The following is a 17,257-nucleotide window of genomic DNA, read 5'->3' on the forward strand; positions in this document are numbered from 1 at the left end:
TCGTGGATTCAAACCCCGGCTCGCACCTCTGAGTTTTTCGAAATTCATGTGCGGAATTACATTTGAAATTTACCACGAGCTTTGCATCGTGAGGAAACCTGCACAAACCTGCGAAGCAATTCAATGGTGCGTGTGAAGTTCCCAATCCGCACTGGGCCCGCGTGGGAACTTATGGCCCAAGCCCTCTTGTTCTGAGAGGAGGCCTCTGCCCTGCAGTGGGACGTATATAGGCTGGAATGATGAATGATGAGATGCAAGTAAACTGGAAAGGAATGGTATGCGACCTGCGAATCACGCGCACAATGTAAGTTGAACTGTGTCATATGTCCCACATTACAAGCCAGCGAGCGTTATCAGCTGCGCTGTATTATGCATCAAGTTTAGTGTATGTATTGTCGGTACTTACCCTGCTGAGCTGGCAACGTTGCATTTTTGTTAGTTTTTCTCGATTATTCCATAAAAATTGAATGAAAATTAATAATGTTGTCTGATAGAACACCTGTGCACGACATCAGCGCCACCTAGCGTCCGCAACTTTTTTGGCTTTGATGCTCTGACGTTTTGAAATTTCATCGCGACATTGTGACCAAAATCAAACCTTTCGTATTAATTTATAATACAAAATTACTGTGATACCGTGATTTGGGTGGACAAAAGGTTGTGAATTCATTTTTGGTCATTAAAATTAAATGAGGTAAGTAAAATTTATTCAAAAAGTGTGTTTTATTTTCGTTATGTCAGGGTTTGTTTACTTCATGTTTAGTTGTACTTTTACTGTAAAACGAAAAGATAAAGCTATATTATTGGTTTCTTTAAATAATAGTAAAATTATATAATTGTTTTTATATCGCTAGTAATAAATGAAATATCGTTTTCAGATCAAAATGAGTATCATTTTGAAGACCGGTTTTGTGAGTATCGTATCACTCGATATAAAATTTCAACCATAAACCGTTTGATAAGGAAAATTGTTGCTGGACATGTCCGAGATGTAGAGGAATTAAGAACAAAACAGGGACAGTGTTCAATAATTCAAGCTCGCATCATAACACAAACATCTATTACTAAAATTAGGTAGTTAAAGTCTATACAAATCGCTTTGTTAATGACAGATTCATATGAGTATGACAGATGACAGAGCCAGAACTATTTCTACTTTTGGCCACCATGAGCGCTGCGATATATTTCATCACCCCCACCTAGTATCGCACCCTCCCAATAAACTTTTATTTTCTTTAAAAACCGGTCATAAACATTAATTCGTTTTGAAGGAATATAAAAGTCTATCACGAATAATTATTGGAGTAGACACATTAACTTATATATTAAGGAGTGTTCTATCAGAAAACATTTTTAATTTTCATTATTTTTTAATGGAATAATAGAGAAAAAACTAACAAAAATGCAACGTTGCCAGCTCAGCAGGAATAAACGCTCTTGTTTTTTTTTTAACGATAAGATGGACCATGAAATCAAATTGGGAAGCCTCTTTAATAAGGCTGTTAAAAATAATAATCTTATTTCATCGTACCACTTGTGCAATATTATGAATGTGAAAGTTTGTGAGAGGTGTGTGGGTTTGTAACTCCTTGGCGCTAAGCTGCTGGTCGGATTTGGATGAAATATGATATTTAGATAGCTGGGGATCTGGAATAACACATAGGCTACTTTTATCACAATATTCCCACGGGATCGGAATAAAATCTCGAAATTTCAACCGCTAGGTTTAGAGTCATGATTTAATTTTTAGGAATTTGGTTAAATCTCGGAATTTCAATACAACTGTCTACTTAATTGAAAGGTTTACGTGCGGGTGAAAAAATAAAAATACCAATTCGCCAAAAAAATCTTTATTCAATTTATGGCAAACACTTATGAAGGTCGTAAAATCTACAATCGTTTCCGAGAGAATCTACGTTGAGAAGAAACCGGCAAAGGAACTCAACGGTGGCACACAGGGGTTCCCAAGTTACGCTTCACAAACCAGGGTCTGGGTCCCTAGGAGGGTTGCCAACCCGCGTATAGCGGGGCGTTCTATTTCTGAAGCCCTAAAGTATGCGTCTCGCACCATGGGCGGACCCGGGGGGGGGGGTCATGACCTCCATGACCCCCCCTGGACTGCGTGCGTCTAAGACAACAGTAGATAAGTATATTTCTAAGCTCATTCATTTAACTCCTGCGACAAAAGAGGAGAATTGATTTAGTTATGATACGATTATAATGTGACCCCCCGCCGACCCTTAAAGCTGGATCCGCCCTTCTCCCGCACACGATCCCCGCGCGACGCCAACTGCCCCGTTTTCATGCTAGACTAAATTATAAACACTGGAACGAACTTTCAATTACAAATTACTAATTACAGTTATCGCTCGCTCGGCACTACCCTACCCCTTCTTCATTGGCGCGGTTGCCACCCAAGGTTGTTTTTTTTTGCTGTTATCCTTAGATGGCTTTTACAGGTTACCGGTAAGGGCGAGCTGCCAGACGGGCTGTTCAGCAAGGGGTTCATTTTAACTTAGCATTGCCTTTCAATACGTTTACGGCCAAGGTACCGTATCCAGTTAGGCTTAGGCCAAGTGAAAGAATCCCGCAATTCTGTGCATTAAGGTTGGCAACCCTGGTCATAGGTCTCAAACACGAGGAGCCGCTGCGGGTACTCATAACTCCTGTTTTCTCTTCATTATGTTTATAAAGACACATTTGCAGCGCTGTTTGCCGACTGAAATTTGGAAACCCCTGAGTTAGCGTTTAGGTTATATCGGTGGTGTCCCGAGTATGTACAGTCAATGAATCTCGGTTGCCACCAACAAACTTAAACGCTTCTTTAACTTAATTATAATAATTACTTACTACATTTCAGTTACGATTAAAATTAAGTAGGCATACTTAACACAAATATTGTAAACAAATGAAATATGTTTTTAGAGCGCTTTTAAATTGAAATCACGAACATCAACATTCCAGACATTGTTTAGTATGTTTTTACTCTACTAATGATCATTAAAAAAATCATAAATAATCTTTCCAAATTAATAACGCATACATTTTGATTCAAATTCTAACAAAAAAAAAACGATTTAACGATTTTGTGCACATAGAAACATAGGCCCTTGATTGTAACCTTTTAATACATACACACACATAATTCACACACTTTTGAATAGTGGGATTTTTCCCAACCCGCAATACGAACAGCTTTTCACTTTTTTCGATCTGTAAATTTTGCAATAGGCTGTTCTATTCATAATCAGAAGCGTAGGTTTAATAATTACGTTGGTGTTTCACTGAACATCACCACATACCTTACTCGTGTTCATTTAACAAGTCTCTGGCAAATACATTGATTTTAAAGTAGGTATATTTTTGCTTTTTACAGAATCGATATGTTAACCCCTTCTTTTGCAGTAGAATATTCAGTACGTTCATGTAGATATTTCACTATTATTGAACCAGCCGTGGTTGCTTGCTGCATTGCGTGCAAATGGAAAAATAATTTCCCACTAGTATGGAATAATTATGGTGAGCATCAGTGAATGTAAAAAATCCCACTAATTTGTATTGCGAACAAAAGGGTATAAATAACTGGGTATGCCATAGAAAGGCATGTTTTTTTTTTCTTTGGCTATGTCTATAGATTGAGCCAGCGTCAAGTCGATTTATTGGGTAGAAATACAGAACCGAAAGAGAAAAGCATTTTTACAATGGAAATCAGTTGTTATTCCTGAAAAGAAAAAGGGAAACAAAAAAGCCACAACAAAGCAGGAAAAAAAGGATGGTTAGTCAGCTAAGTAAGTACCTAAGTAATAAAGAGTTATTCTTAGCAGGATACATTGATGTAAGAATGTTAGTAACAGAATAGTTGATAAACAAAAATTAATTATAAAAGTTTCATATATAACTACAATTTAGTGTGTTTTTTTGACGAAACAGACCTAATGCAATAATTATGTCTTTTTCCTTCGATTGCAAAAGGTCTAGAATATGGGTTGGAAAAGAAACTTTAAGCCTTATTAGTTCGTTATAAAAATGTATATTATCATAAAGAGGACAAGCGAAGAAGATGTGATTAAGTTCACCGTTAGCCCACATTCGCATAGTGAGGAGGCATGTTTTTGATTAAGTAGGTAAGTACATCTTCACAGCTCAGATATTATCGTAAGTCACTGGACTACATTTTTATAACTTGTGCAACAAAAAATTACGACGTATACAAATTTGGGTTATGACATATACCTACTACATGACTGGAAAACGTGATGTAATGCTGTGGTTCAAAAGATGTCGATATTAAACTGTTTCATTTGCATACACATGTGTTGAGAGGAACCGACAAGAAACTCAATGTTTGAAATACTTAAAACTAAACCTTAATTCAATCAATCAATCAATCATTTATTTGCGATAAAAACATACTCAAATGCATGCAAATACAGTTTTAAAAGAGACACACAAAATAAATTAGAAAAAAAAAAACTAAATACAATGTCAAAGATAGAAAAACATTAATAAAATCAATTCAATTAGGTACATTAAAATAACAATTACATTAAAAGTCAAATTAAATAAAAGGAAGAATTAAAATTGTATTTGCGTGATTCTTGTATGTCCAATTTATTTACTTATGTATATTTAAACTAGATCATAACTCATAAAAAAATAATCAATTCATTATTTAAATTATATATTGTAGTTAACTATTAATAAAGTGTAAAATAAAAAATAATTGAACTTAATGTTCGTACAAAGTGAACATAGTTATAAAACATAAACTAACTGTAACGCAAAATGACCAAATGTCCAGAAATTTTTAAGTACCTACGTATTTTATATGAAATTGTAAAAAAAATACTTTTGCCATAATTTTCACATTCAGAAATGTAGACTGGAAAATGTGCAAGTTTTTATAACAACTACTTTTGCGTAGGTAGCAGTGACGTGCCCCGTAACAACTCGATTCATCATTCAGTCGATTCGGTTGCCTAAATTTTCACCTCTACCCCACATAAAATTTCGCTATTTATTTTCACGTTTCATCCAGTTTGACAAAATTTAACATAACTAAGTAGAAATCATTGTAATTGAATAATCACGTTGCTTGTGCAAGGAAAATTAATACATGACTGATCCCGACTCAATAATCCCTGGACACTTTCGATGCGTATAAAGCCTATTCGCCGATAGTATTAAGACAACGTCTCGGAATAGCAACCGTTATATACAGTTAATATTTATTTGAATTTTAATCGGTAAAAATAATAAGCGTGCTACTTTTGCAATGGGTAAGAATCCCTGATTTTTAGGGTTCCATAGTCCTACAAGGAACCCTAAGCTTATAGTTTCGACGTGTCCGTCCGTCCGTCATATTATAGCAATAGTCAATTAAAACTTTATATTGAATATTTGTCCGACACGCACTTGCCCGATTCTTTATCAACTCTCGGCGAACTGACTTTATTTAGATGAGGTCTTCAAACATATATACAAACTACATAATACAGTCAAGGTCAAAGATATGTTTACATTTGAGAGTTATGTACATAAAAGTAATATTCGAAAAGATAAATGAATTCATATTCGGTACATTGAGATTGGAACAAATCACTACCTAAACCTGATCAAAATAGAAAGATATCTAGGTTGTTTTGAAAGGATAAAAGGAAAGACTACAAGTTAGAAAAAGTTCAGACAGTGCAGTGTAGCAAACTGAAATGACTTTAGACGGGGCATAATGTTAAGAGAAAAGTAGAAACGGACCGAAAGCTAACTAATGACCTAAAGTAGGGTAAGGCAGTTAAAGAGATGGGGGAAAAACAGACCCAGAATGGTAACGCTAGCAGAAGATAGAAGAAAGTGTAAAGCCATAGCGGTTTCAGTCTAAAGACAAGCTGTTATGCGGAGGGGACCAACCGAATACCGAATACTGGTTTTGGTCATGTCAATATTTTTTTTCCTTTCTTTTATGTTATGTTTATCAAATGTAAACAAAATAAACATCTTTGGAAGTCACCGTACAATAAAAAGTTTGTATACAATAAAGTATCAATAATAAATAAAATAAACATTCGAAAAAAATATTTCCTAATAAAATTAAACTAGGTATAAAATTATAAATAATATTTCATCGCAGAGTAAAATGTCTTAATTAAATGTCATTCAATCCCACGTTGAATTACGAACGAAACGTACGTACGTTGATTGATGATTGTTGACGTTATGATTGGTTCTAAAAAGAAAATAAATAATATGTATATCTATTGGTTGCATCACACTTATTTGGTCTCGGAATAATTTATCAAATCTCATCAAAAACAAGCTGTAAAAAATGCGCTAAGTCAACGAAATAGGTTTCTTTTTTAAATAAAATTAAATGTCTTTCCACTTTTTTTTTCATACTCAGGCACATGGTGATTATATCTCTAATCTTAACCTGATACCTGTGGGAGTTCAAAATCATCCCATGAAAATGCAGAAGTGGCGCTAGGCTTAGGCGTTAGAGCAGCTTTTGCTCTCGTGGTTTGGGGTCTCATTTAAAAATTCGTCATCGAATGTGTGGTGTGCCATTGCTTCGCAAAATTTATCTTGCCCTCACTAACATTAGGTCCTGCGCCGCCACTGAAAATGTTCCCACTAACCTTAAATTCATGCTGAATTCCCATTCCCACCCACTGAATTGGGTGACGCACCATCCTGTGCATCGCGCATCTTTTTTTTTATTTCTTTATCTTTCTCCATCAACCGCCTCTCGAGCGCCTCACCCCAGTCTACTCTCGGAGCCACTTGGGTCTTTGCGTTCTTTTCATATTTTTGTAGAAGGTCATTAGCATACGAGGAGGGCACGAAAGCGGTAAATTGTTTCTTCTTTTCACTGTTTGTTTCGCTTTTCCGCGAGTTTATCTGCAAAACGGATCTTAGCTGTAGTGTAGCAAATACGATGAATGAAAAATATTTAGTTACAAAAAGTTCTTGCAAAGGCAATAATATATCTTCAGAAAAGTAAACCTAATCTAATGTAAGACACACATATGTACATGTTTAACCTTTAAAAAATATCTTCTACACCTGTTACAGTACGCTAATCTATTATTACAGCGGCAACGCTTTCGAACTGCCTAATGCTGACTGACAAAGAACGTACCGTTCATTACATTGTAGACAGGCTATACATAGATATTGGTAAACGAGTTAGAGACAAAATACTTACACTTAGACTAGAAGCATTCTTTTTCTTAAATGATAAAACATCCTTAAATTGCACAGGCGGCAGAGGTACTGGAGCTGCGGCAGGCGGCTGCACTGGCAACGGTTTCGGTTTGGGGACTTTGGGGCTATCCTCATTGTCAAACCAACTATTCACTTTGGCAATCGACTCTTCAACAAATGGATCTTTGTAGACTACAGGTTTGCTGCTTGTGGAAGTTGCGGGTTCTTCAAGTTCTTCTACTGTTTCATTAGTGTCTTTGACATCTGATTCTTTTTCAGTGTCTGTTTTTTCCTCAGTAGGAAGGGTTTTGAAATAATCAGGCGTTATTAGTTTTACTGGTTTTTCAGCTGGCACTGCTGGCGCAGTTGCGTTGAGCCTTAGAAGAGCTGCTATAGCGACATTTCTCTCTTTTTTCTGTTTTATGGAATCACCAGAAGAATCTATGATCTTTGACTTTATTTTCATCTTCACTTCTTCGATTTCTTCAGATTTCATATTAGATATGTCTACTTTCTTCTCTAAGGAAATGACATTGCTACTTCCAGTAGCTTTGCTTACAGAATTCATCGATTCAGATGCTGAACTTTCCAGATTCATACTCTTTTGTTTGTGTTTCCCGCTCTCATTTATTGTAGAACTATTACTTTCTGCAATCAACAGATTCATAGGAGTTTTCGTTTTTGCTTCATCTTTTTTTTCGGTGTCACATATCTTATTTTCACTGGAAACTTTAATTTCAGTGTTTACTTTGCTAGTACTTTGGTCTAGTTTCTTTGGAGATTTAAATTTACTTTTTTTTAAAGTTTCTTGTTTCTTTTGTGGTTGTAATCGTCTAACACTAGAAGGCACAAACTCTATCACATTGGGATTTAGCTTGCTAATATTAATTTCATCTGTCATTGTATTCCGGAAAACTGTTTTTGGTTCATTGTCTATGTATGGGTCTTCATTTACCTGCAAATAATCAAACATATGACTATCCTACTATCCTTACTAATATTAGAAATGCGAAAGTGAGTATGTAACGTTTGTTTGTTATGCTGTCACGCTTGAAATACTCAACCGATTGTGATGAATTTGATAAGGCGATAGTTTATAAAAATGTATAATTTCCGCGGGCGCGCAATAAACGATTTTTTTGCAGGCGGAGTCGCGGGCAATAGCAAGTACTTATATCATGTGACGTCACATGATACGACAACCGTAAAAAATTAGAAAGTTTATACCGAATTTGATTTTTCAAGAAAGAGAATATTCAAGAATAGGAAGAGAGATAATTTTCAAGAATAAGAATGCAAATTCCTTTTGTTCATAATTTCCTTATTTTTCAACGGATATAAGGTATTTTTATGTCGTCTGCTTTATTTTCCAGTTTTATACCATGATATTTAAGAGATAATTTGTGGTTCATGCATATAGTTACGGGTGTCTATGGGTGCCGTGATTGCTTTCCATCAGGTGACCAGCCTGCTTGTTTTCCTCTATCATATAAAAGAAATATCTTGTCCCCAAGAGATGATAACCTACAGTTTAAAGTTGATGTACAAATTTTGTGATGGGTGTTCAAATACTGTTCTGGAATCCAGATACTATCCTATTGGAATAGCGGGTTATGAGAATATGGATAGAATGGCTCAACCGGCCATGATAGACGGGTACACAATGTAAGAAAATTATTATAAGAGGTTTTTTTTTTAAATATTGTTGGGAATTAGTCTATTGGAGTTACAGAGACAGGAGGATATAGGTACAACATGAATACGGTTTGATTTGTAATAATTTTTTATACTCATGTTTTAAAATAATTAAAAGAAAACTAATTTTGGAGTTTCATTTTTAAGTCTACATAAATGTTAACGAAATTGTTTTTTACTGTGAGAAAATTAGCCTGTCAAACATCTTAAAAAAATAAAGATTATGTAGAAAAATATTTTTAATTGTCTGTCATACATAAGCTAAGCTCTTCCAAGTTGTTTTTTTTTTCTTTTTGTTGAGGCTAAGTTTTTTGTGGCACACTTGTTGGTTATATGAGGGCCCTTCCGAAGGTACTGGTAGTACAAAAAAATTACATGTAAGGCCCTGATTGCACTGTGAATTTTCATTGCGCGGTTTTTATCGCAATTCTGTAACACATTTTTTTTCTTTATTTGTTAACCGACTTCAAAAAAGGAGGAGGTTCTTAATGAGTGTTTTTTTTTATATGTTTGTTACGAGATAACTCCACCAATAGTGGGTTGAATTTCAAAATTATTTTTTAGTTCTAAAGGACATACTTCCGAAGTGGCCCCATTGACACCAAGTCAAGATCTGATGATGGGATCTTAGAGAAATCGAGGGCAACCCTCGAATTTTTAAAACACACCTATAGCGATTTTGGCATTTTTAACATCAAGTCAAGTATTCACATTCAGAAAGTATCATTTGGTGAACTGGACCCTGATAAAGAAGAACTTAGGTACCGGTACTGTTATAAAATGATATAACTATGCTGTGTTTGAGCTTAATGGAATCGTTGTGAGATGCACTTTGGCTACAAATACAATTTTTAACAAAAAATGGAACCAACTTCAAAAACCTTGAAAATATCTTTCTACTAGTTTGAAGTCGGTGCCTCAGCACGAGCCAGCAGGAGTGATTGAAACCCAATATATAGTAAGTAGGTGCCGAAAGTTGACCACACTCGAAACGCCCACACAAGTAAATCCCTGGGTAGGCTGGCACAATGTTACACATTGAATCTTATAAGTCGCACTGGTGGTCAATAATTCGCAAAGAAATTGTATGCAACATACAGAATAAATATCACGCAGGGAAAATTCGCAGCGCGGAGATGCCCTGAAAGAGCCCTTTACAGCTCAATGAGGGCTATCGCAAATGAATTCGCCACTAGAGGCGAATCTCATAGTTTTTGGGTGAGCTACGCAGGTTTATTTATAATTAGAATAATTTTGTGAATATTTTGCAATATCTGAATTAATTATGGCAAATATGCGTTCCGCGGCAATGAATGCCTGTGTTTTGAGACAGTTTTGTTTTTCGAAAACCTTTGCCCTCCCTTTTTCCGAACAAAACGTGGGACTATGCAACACTGTGGCATGCTTGATTTTTTTATGGTACGGTTTTAAGGTGTATTAAATATGATTTTAATCTAAACTTTGTTTACACGCTCGTAATAACAGACTTTGAAAGCCATACTTAAAAACCTCACGCAACAGTGCGCCATCTAGTGAGACAAAAAACGATAGCCCTCATTACAGACACCTCATTAGAGAATAAATGTTTTCATTTATCATTTTGACTGTCACCAGCACAAAAAGCTGATAAGTAGGTTAGTTGATAATTGGACAGAAGCGCCGTGCAGTGAGTCTGTTCAACTTTTAGGTTATATTCCATTAAAATAATAATCCTTTCTAATTAATTATCTGGTGGTGGATTATTTAGTATATAATACTAGTTTAACTTAATAACACACTTGTCCGGTTGGCCGAGAGCCAAAAATATGGAGGGGAACGAGGAGCCCCCCGATCCGGGCGGTGGCAGTTCCACAAACACGATTGAGATGGACTCGCAAGACAGTAATTCACGAAAGCGTAGTCATAACTTGTTGGAACTTTCATCGTCCGAAAGGTTCGAACCTAAAGGCAAAAAGGTGATGCAGGGAACCGACGTCGACAACGCATCTGCAGCAACCGTCTATAAACACCCTGATTTAGACGCGGATTCACGCAAATACGGCAGTGAAGACAGTGGCCCATTTATAGTTCACATCTCACGAGACGCGGAATCGTACAACTCGGGTATTTCACTGCAACCAATAAAGGTTGGTCTCGCATTTGCTAGAGCCAACATCCAAAATATCAAACGAGATGGTATTAAGATCGTTGGCAGAAACCGTGTCTCGGTGGAGTTTAAGACCGCTCAGGATGCTAATTCCATTTTAGAGAACCCCTTTTTGTCACATCATAAATTTGTAGCCAGCATTCCATCCTATAATGTTTCTCGTATGGGATTGATCCGTGGTGTACCAGTTGACTGGTCAATGGAAGAATTTGTGGACGCTACCGACCTCAAAGACGGACAGGGTAAAATCCTTAAAGCCCGGCGCCTCCAACGTAAGGTAACCAATGAGGGAGGACCTCCATCCTGGGTACCAACTCAAACTGTCGTAGTGACTTTTGAAGGTCAAAAAACTTCCAGACAGAATCTTCGCTTTTTATACGTCGTTGAAGTCGAAGTGTATGTGCTACCGACAATTCAATGCCGAAAATGTTTGAGGTTTGGTCATATACAGGCCCAGTGCCGATCTGATGCTCGTTGTTTTAAGTGTGCCCAAAAACACCCAGGCGAAGGTTGCAACGTCGCCGCTGAGCAAGTGACTTGCTTCTTCTGTTCAGGTCATCATTTTGCTACAGACCAACGTTGCCCTGAATATTGTAGGCAAAAATCTATTAAACTAGCAATGTCGGAGCACAGTATCTCTTACCAAGAAGCCTCCTCTCGCTTCCCGGCCGTACGTCGCCCTTACGCCGACGTAGCTAAGATTTTTTTTGAACCAGTTTCCAGTCCCTCTTGGCAACCTCCCCCTCCTGGTCACCCTTCCTTGCCTCCTCAATCGCCTCCCTCGTCTTCATACCGTAAGACGGTCACTCGTAAAATTAGACCAAGGACCCCCCTGTCTCCCGGCTATGACCGGCAAGCTCATAAAGAAATTATCTCGACCCCCCAATCTCAGGTTCCTAATGGATACGTCTTATCATCTCGGCGGATGCCAGCTGAGACGCCCAATGACGATCTCATGGAACTATTATTCAAACTCCTCACCAATATAATCGCCAAATGGAGCGATTGTTTACCGCCCGACGTTGCCCCATTAATGGTTTCGCTAGCTGAAAGATTATCCTTCTCCAATGGCCCCCCAGGCCAACTTTCTTCAATGGAATAGTCGTAGCATCATCCCTAAAAAACCAGATTTAATCAACCTCGTTAACGAGCACTCTATATCTGTGGCGGCCATTTCGGAGACATGGTTGAGACCGGGTTCCCGTTTTAGGATCCCGGGCTTCTCGTGCCTTCGGGAAGACCGCGATGATGGACGTGCTGGTTGTGCGTTGTTCATTAAAAGAGGTTACTCTTTCTCTCAAATCCCCCTCCCTCCCCACTCTCATGAAATTAACGCAGTTGCGGCTAATATCATGGGAATAAATTTTGTATCAATTTATATTCCGCATCCAAATATCAACCTAATACCTGATCTTTCTACCATCCTGTTCTCGGTCCCTCCTCCTCTCCTCATCTTAGGTGATTTCAATAGCCATAATACCTCTTGGGGCTCATCACACAGTGACATATTTTCGTCTTTCCTCTTGGATCTGTTTGATGACATTAACGTCGTAGTCATCAATGACGGCTCCCCCACCCACCGAGTTTATCCTGGACAAAACCCTAACTCGGTGCTAGATTTATCTGCTAGCTCTCCTAATCTTTCGTGTTCGCTATCATACCAGGTGCTGAAACAGTCATTCGGAAGTGATCATTTCCCCATTATTATCTCCCAGCCATCCTCCGTTCTTCCTTCACCTGTTCCCCAACCACTCCTTAAATATAGGTTGGATAAAGCAGATTGGCCTAGCTTCTCTTATTATGTGGAAAAAAAATTAAAAGAGCTGGATTCCAACCTTTCAAACCCTTTTGAACAATACCTCCAATTCCAATCGATACTGATAGAGGCAGCCGATAAGTACGTCCCGAAGAAAAAAATTCTTGGCAGCAAAGTCCCTTCACCTCCCTGGTGGGATGCAGAATGCACGGCGGCGGTTAAAGAAAGGGATAACGCCGAACGTAAGTTCAATGTTTCCGGTCTTTCCGAAGATTTCGTCGCCTACCAAAAAATCTCTGCTCACACTAAGCGCCTCCTAAAGAAAGCTAAAAAGAAAGGATGGAAGGGATTTTGCGAAAATCTCAACCCTAGAACTCCGCCATCGCTGGTATGGAAGAGTATTAAAAGATTCAGAGGCTCTTTCCGATCTGACTGGTCAACCCCTCATAATCCTCCTTCCTGGTTGGCGGAGTTCGCGGGTAAATTAGCTCCTCATCGGTTCCTGAGGAATCTTGCATAAACCCATCTCCTCCTTCTGCTGAACTAGGACCCCTCGACGAACCCTTCACATTCCGGAACTTGAGTTGGCACTGGACGGTCTTCGTAACAGTTCACCCGGAGAAGATGGCATTCCTATATCTTTATCCAGAAACTTAACCGCTTTTCAAAGGAACATCTGTTAAACCTTTTCAATTTTGTTTTGTGACTGGGGAAATCCCTGAGTCATGGATGACACAAATTGTAATTCCAATGCTCAAACCAGGCAAGAACCCTCAAGATGCCAACTCCTATCGACCAATTGCCCTTTCTGCAACAATTGGTAAAATATTTGAACATTTAATTAAGAATAGGCTGGAATGGTTTGTGGAAAAAATAATTTACTCGCTAACTCCCAGTTCGGATTCCGTAAAGGAAAAAGCACCATGGACAGCTTAAGCATATTAACCTCGGACATTAGATTGGCCCTTTCCAAAAAAAACATCTTGTAGTGCTTCTTAGATGTCTCCGCCGCATACGACAATGTTCTTCTTCCGGTGCTCAGAGCAAAAATGCTCCAGCTGAGTATTCCTGTGAGGATAGTTCATTTTGTTTGTAAGTTATTCATGGGACGCACCATTAAAATTCGATCCGGCAATAGTTTCCATCCTCCCCTTACCCTATGGCAGGGACTCCCTCAAGGTTCGGTGCTCTCCCCTCTTCTTTATAGTTTATATACGTATGATATGGAACAATCTGTCTCCCCCTTCTGTAGTATTCTTCAGTATGCCGACGACCTGGTGCTTTATACGGGCTCGCAGTCAACTGATGCTGCATCTTCAAAACTTAATGAAGCGCTCAGTTATCTCAAGGTTTGGCTTGATGATCATGGACTGTCTCTATCTCCATCTAAAAGTAGCATAGTTACCTTCACGCGAAGTAGATTCATTCCCAACATTCAAATTCAATATGATCGAGACGTCATTCCTTGCAAGGACTTTGTGAAATTCCTTGGAGTCTTTTTAGATTCTAGAATGACAGGTGTACCACATTTGGAATATGTGACTGGAAAATGTGAAAAGGGTATCAATGTTCTTCGAGCTCTCTCTGGAGTCTGGTGGGGCGCCCATCCATACTGCCAAAAGCTCGTATACAACGCAGTTATCCGTAGCCAGATCGACTATGGCTCTATGGTGATAGAACCCTGTAACAAAAACGCACTTAAGAAGTGGGATCTGATTCAAGCTAAATGCCTTCGAATTTCTCTAGGTGCTATGAAATCCTCACCAAAAAATGCTATGCAGGTCGAATGCTTGGATCCTCCCCTGTCCCTCCGTAGGCAGTACTTGGCAGACCGCTTCATCTTCAAAGCTTGTTCTATCTCTAATCATCCCCTTCTACCTCGACTAGAGGCGCTTTCTCTGGAAGTATCTGAAAATGCATATTGGTCACATAAGGAGACACCAAGGATATTGTTTCGTACTCCAAATTAAAAACCTCTCGTCACCGATATACACCTCCAGCTCTAACCCTATCTTTGAGGTCAACTATGAGTCTTTAACTTACCCCCAATGTTATCCTTGATTTTGGCATTGACAAGGATAACCCAGCGGCTAATATTCAATTTAATAAAAAATTGGAAGAATGGCAAGATTGGTTACTCATTTTTACAGATGCTTCTAAGCTAGACCCTAATGGTCACGTAGGAGCAGCGGTATGGATTCCCAAATACCAAATTGTCTTGACTCAGAAAGGCCCAACTCAGTCATCTGTTTTCACTGGGGAATCCATAGCCATTTTAGAAGCAATCAAATTTTCGAAATCCCATAATATCTCAAAAGTATTAATTTTTCCGACGCCAAAAGCTGCCTACAAGCAATTGTTGGTAACCATTTTAAAATGAAAACCAAATATCCAATTATTTTGAAAATCAAAGAGTCTCTATACCGTTGTAAGTTAAAAGGACTAGATGTTACACTTGCATGGATTCCGGGCCACTGCGGCATAGTAGGTAATGAAAGAGCGGACGCATGGGCAAGAGAATCCATCGAAATCGGTTGCCAGGAATATAACACCATCTTACCATCAGACCTAACGATGTCCGCTCGAGTTGACTTGAGGATCTCCTGGCAGAATATGTGGAGCCTCTCCAGACTCCAGAAAGGACGACACTACGGGAACATTCAACCGTTAATCCCTCGAAAACCGTGGTTTTATCGTTTCCGCTCTGCGAATAAATGGGTCACTTCTACCATATGCCGACTCCGTTTGGGTCATGTCTGTACTCCGGTGTTCTTAAATAAAATTAGGGTGCGGGATAACTCCTTGTGCGAATGCGGTCTAGACGAAGGAACTCTTGAGCACATTTTTTTTAATTGCGGTAAACTTACATATTCTCTGTATGACGTGTTGCCTAAGGATGTTCCGCGTCCTATTAACTTTCTGACACTTCTTTCTCTTTTAGATTCTTCCTTGACAAAAATTTTAATCAAATTTATACTGAGTCACAACATTAAGTTGTAGTAAAATTACAGCATGTTTTCTATATTTTATTTTTCCTTTACACTACTTCCTTTTATGTTAGCATGTTTAACAGTCTTCATTTCCCTGTTTAAAAAAAAAGTCACGCGTCCGTGTGCCGTCCATAACATATGTTATTTGTTTTAGGTCTCCTATCTGTTCCTTCTCCAAAATCAAAATTTCATAAACCGAACATTCTCCTCATGTGCGTAATGTCTCAACATCGACATTGGCAAAATACGTCTTGCTAAAATCAGCAAGAGTGAAAGCCATATTAAAAAAAAAAAAAAAAAAAAAAAAAAAGTAGGTTAGTTAGTCTTATAGTCTTCTGTATTGGTTTAAAATCAATGCCTTACCAATGCAGCATTTGTGATATGCCATGCAAATCGGGTGCAGTACACTACCTACTGACCATTTTTCCCAGTACACCAAACTGATCCTGAAGTTCATTTTCCTGAAAAAATTAAGTAGTTTAAATTTTTGGATAGGATAGGAATATGTCATACATAACTTTTGCAATAAAATATGATGACTAGAGACACAGAATAGATATATTAGTACTAGTGATAACTAGTGACTTTAATTTAGGTACTCTTCCATCCCAGCCTATATAAGTCCCACTGCTGGGCAGAGGCTCCTCTCAGAACAAGAGGGCTTGAGCCATAGTTTCCACGCAGGCCCAGTGCGGATTGGGAACTTCACACGCACCATTGAATTGCTTCGCAGGTATGTGCAGGTTTCCTCACGATGTTTTTCCTTCACCACAAAGCCCGTGGTAAATTTCAAATGTAACTCCGCACATGAATATCGAAAAACTCACGAGGTGCGAGCCGGGGTTTGAACCCACGACCCTCTGCTTGAGAGGCGATAGGTCAAACCACTAGGCCACCATGACTAATTTAGGTACTCTTGCTCAAGACAAATTCAGTTTTAGTTATAAGTTAAACTAGAAAAATGTAAACAATAGCAAAACAGTAGAGGTATGTTTTTAACTGACTTTCAAGTTAAATTAAGTATGTTATACTTAGCTCTAATAAATAGGTGTTTTAGAATCTTCTTTTATTATTCATGTTACTTCAAACACAATACTTGTATTTTTTTTTTAATAAGTCACATCAATATTAATAATATGAATGTTTAACAATTTGTAATATTTTAGTAGCTGGATGAAGCCATTTCTTTTAAGCTTAGATATTGGCCAAGTCAGTTATTTTCAACATAATTTATTTGGGGGCAATTTAGAAATATTTTTCTAGAACTTACCATCTATAGATTCCCGGCGATCTGGGGGAGGCCTTTCGCCGACAGCGACAAAATCATCTAAATCAGATATTCCAGGGTTCCCTCCAGATACTTCTTTCAGATCGTTTTAAAACATCTGCTACTAGACCAAACACTATTCATATTATTGTCTTGTGTAAACTTAACAATTAAATAATCCACGTAAAAGGCTTGTCACGACA

General features: G+C 38.1%; 1 protein-coding gene across 1 annotated transcript in view; it reads right to left on the bottom strand.

Moving 5' to 3' along the window:
* Positions 1-1,834: 1,834 nt before the first annotated feature.
* LOC141429291 (uncharacterized) overlaps positions 1,835-17,257 on the bottom strand; it is a 44,883-nt gene continuing 29,460 nt past the window's right edge. The window contains exons 3-5 of the mRNA XM_074089582.1: positions 7,202-8,155; positions 6,633-6,894; positions 1,835-6,223 (exon numbers count right to left, since the gene is read on the bottom strand). Of these exons, the coding sequence (XP_073945683.1) occupies positions 6,640-6,894; positions 7,202-8,155 (1,209 nt within the window). The 3' untranslated portion in view covers positions 1,835-6,223; positions 6,633-6,639. The remainder of the gene's footprint in view (positions 6,224-6,632; positions 6,895-7,201; positions 8,156-17,257) is intronic.

Source organism: Choristoneura fumiferana, chromosome 6 (assembly GCF_025370935.1).
Source record: "Choristoneura fumiferana chromosome 6, NRCan_CFum_1, whole genome shotgun sequence".
Lineage (NCBI taxonomy): Eukaryota > Metazoa > Arthropoda > Insecta > Lepidoptera > Tortricidae > Choristoneura > Choristoneura fumiferana.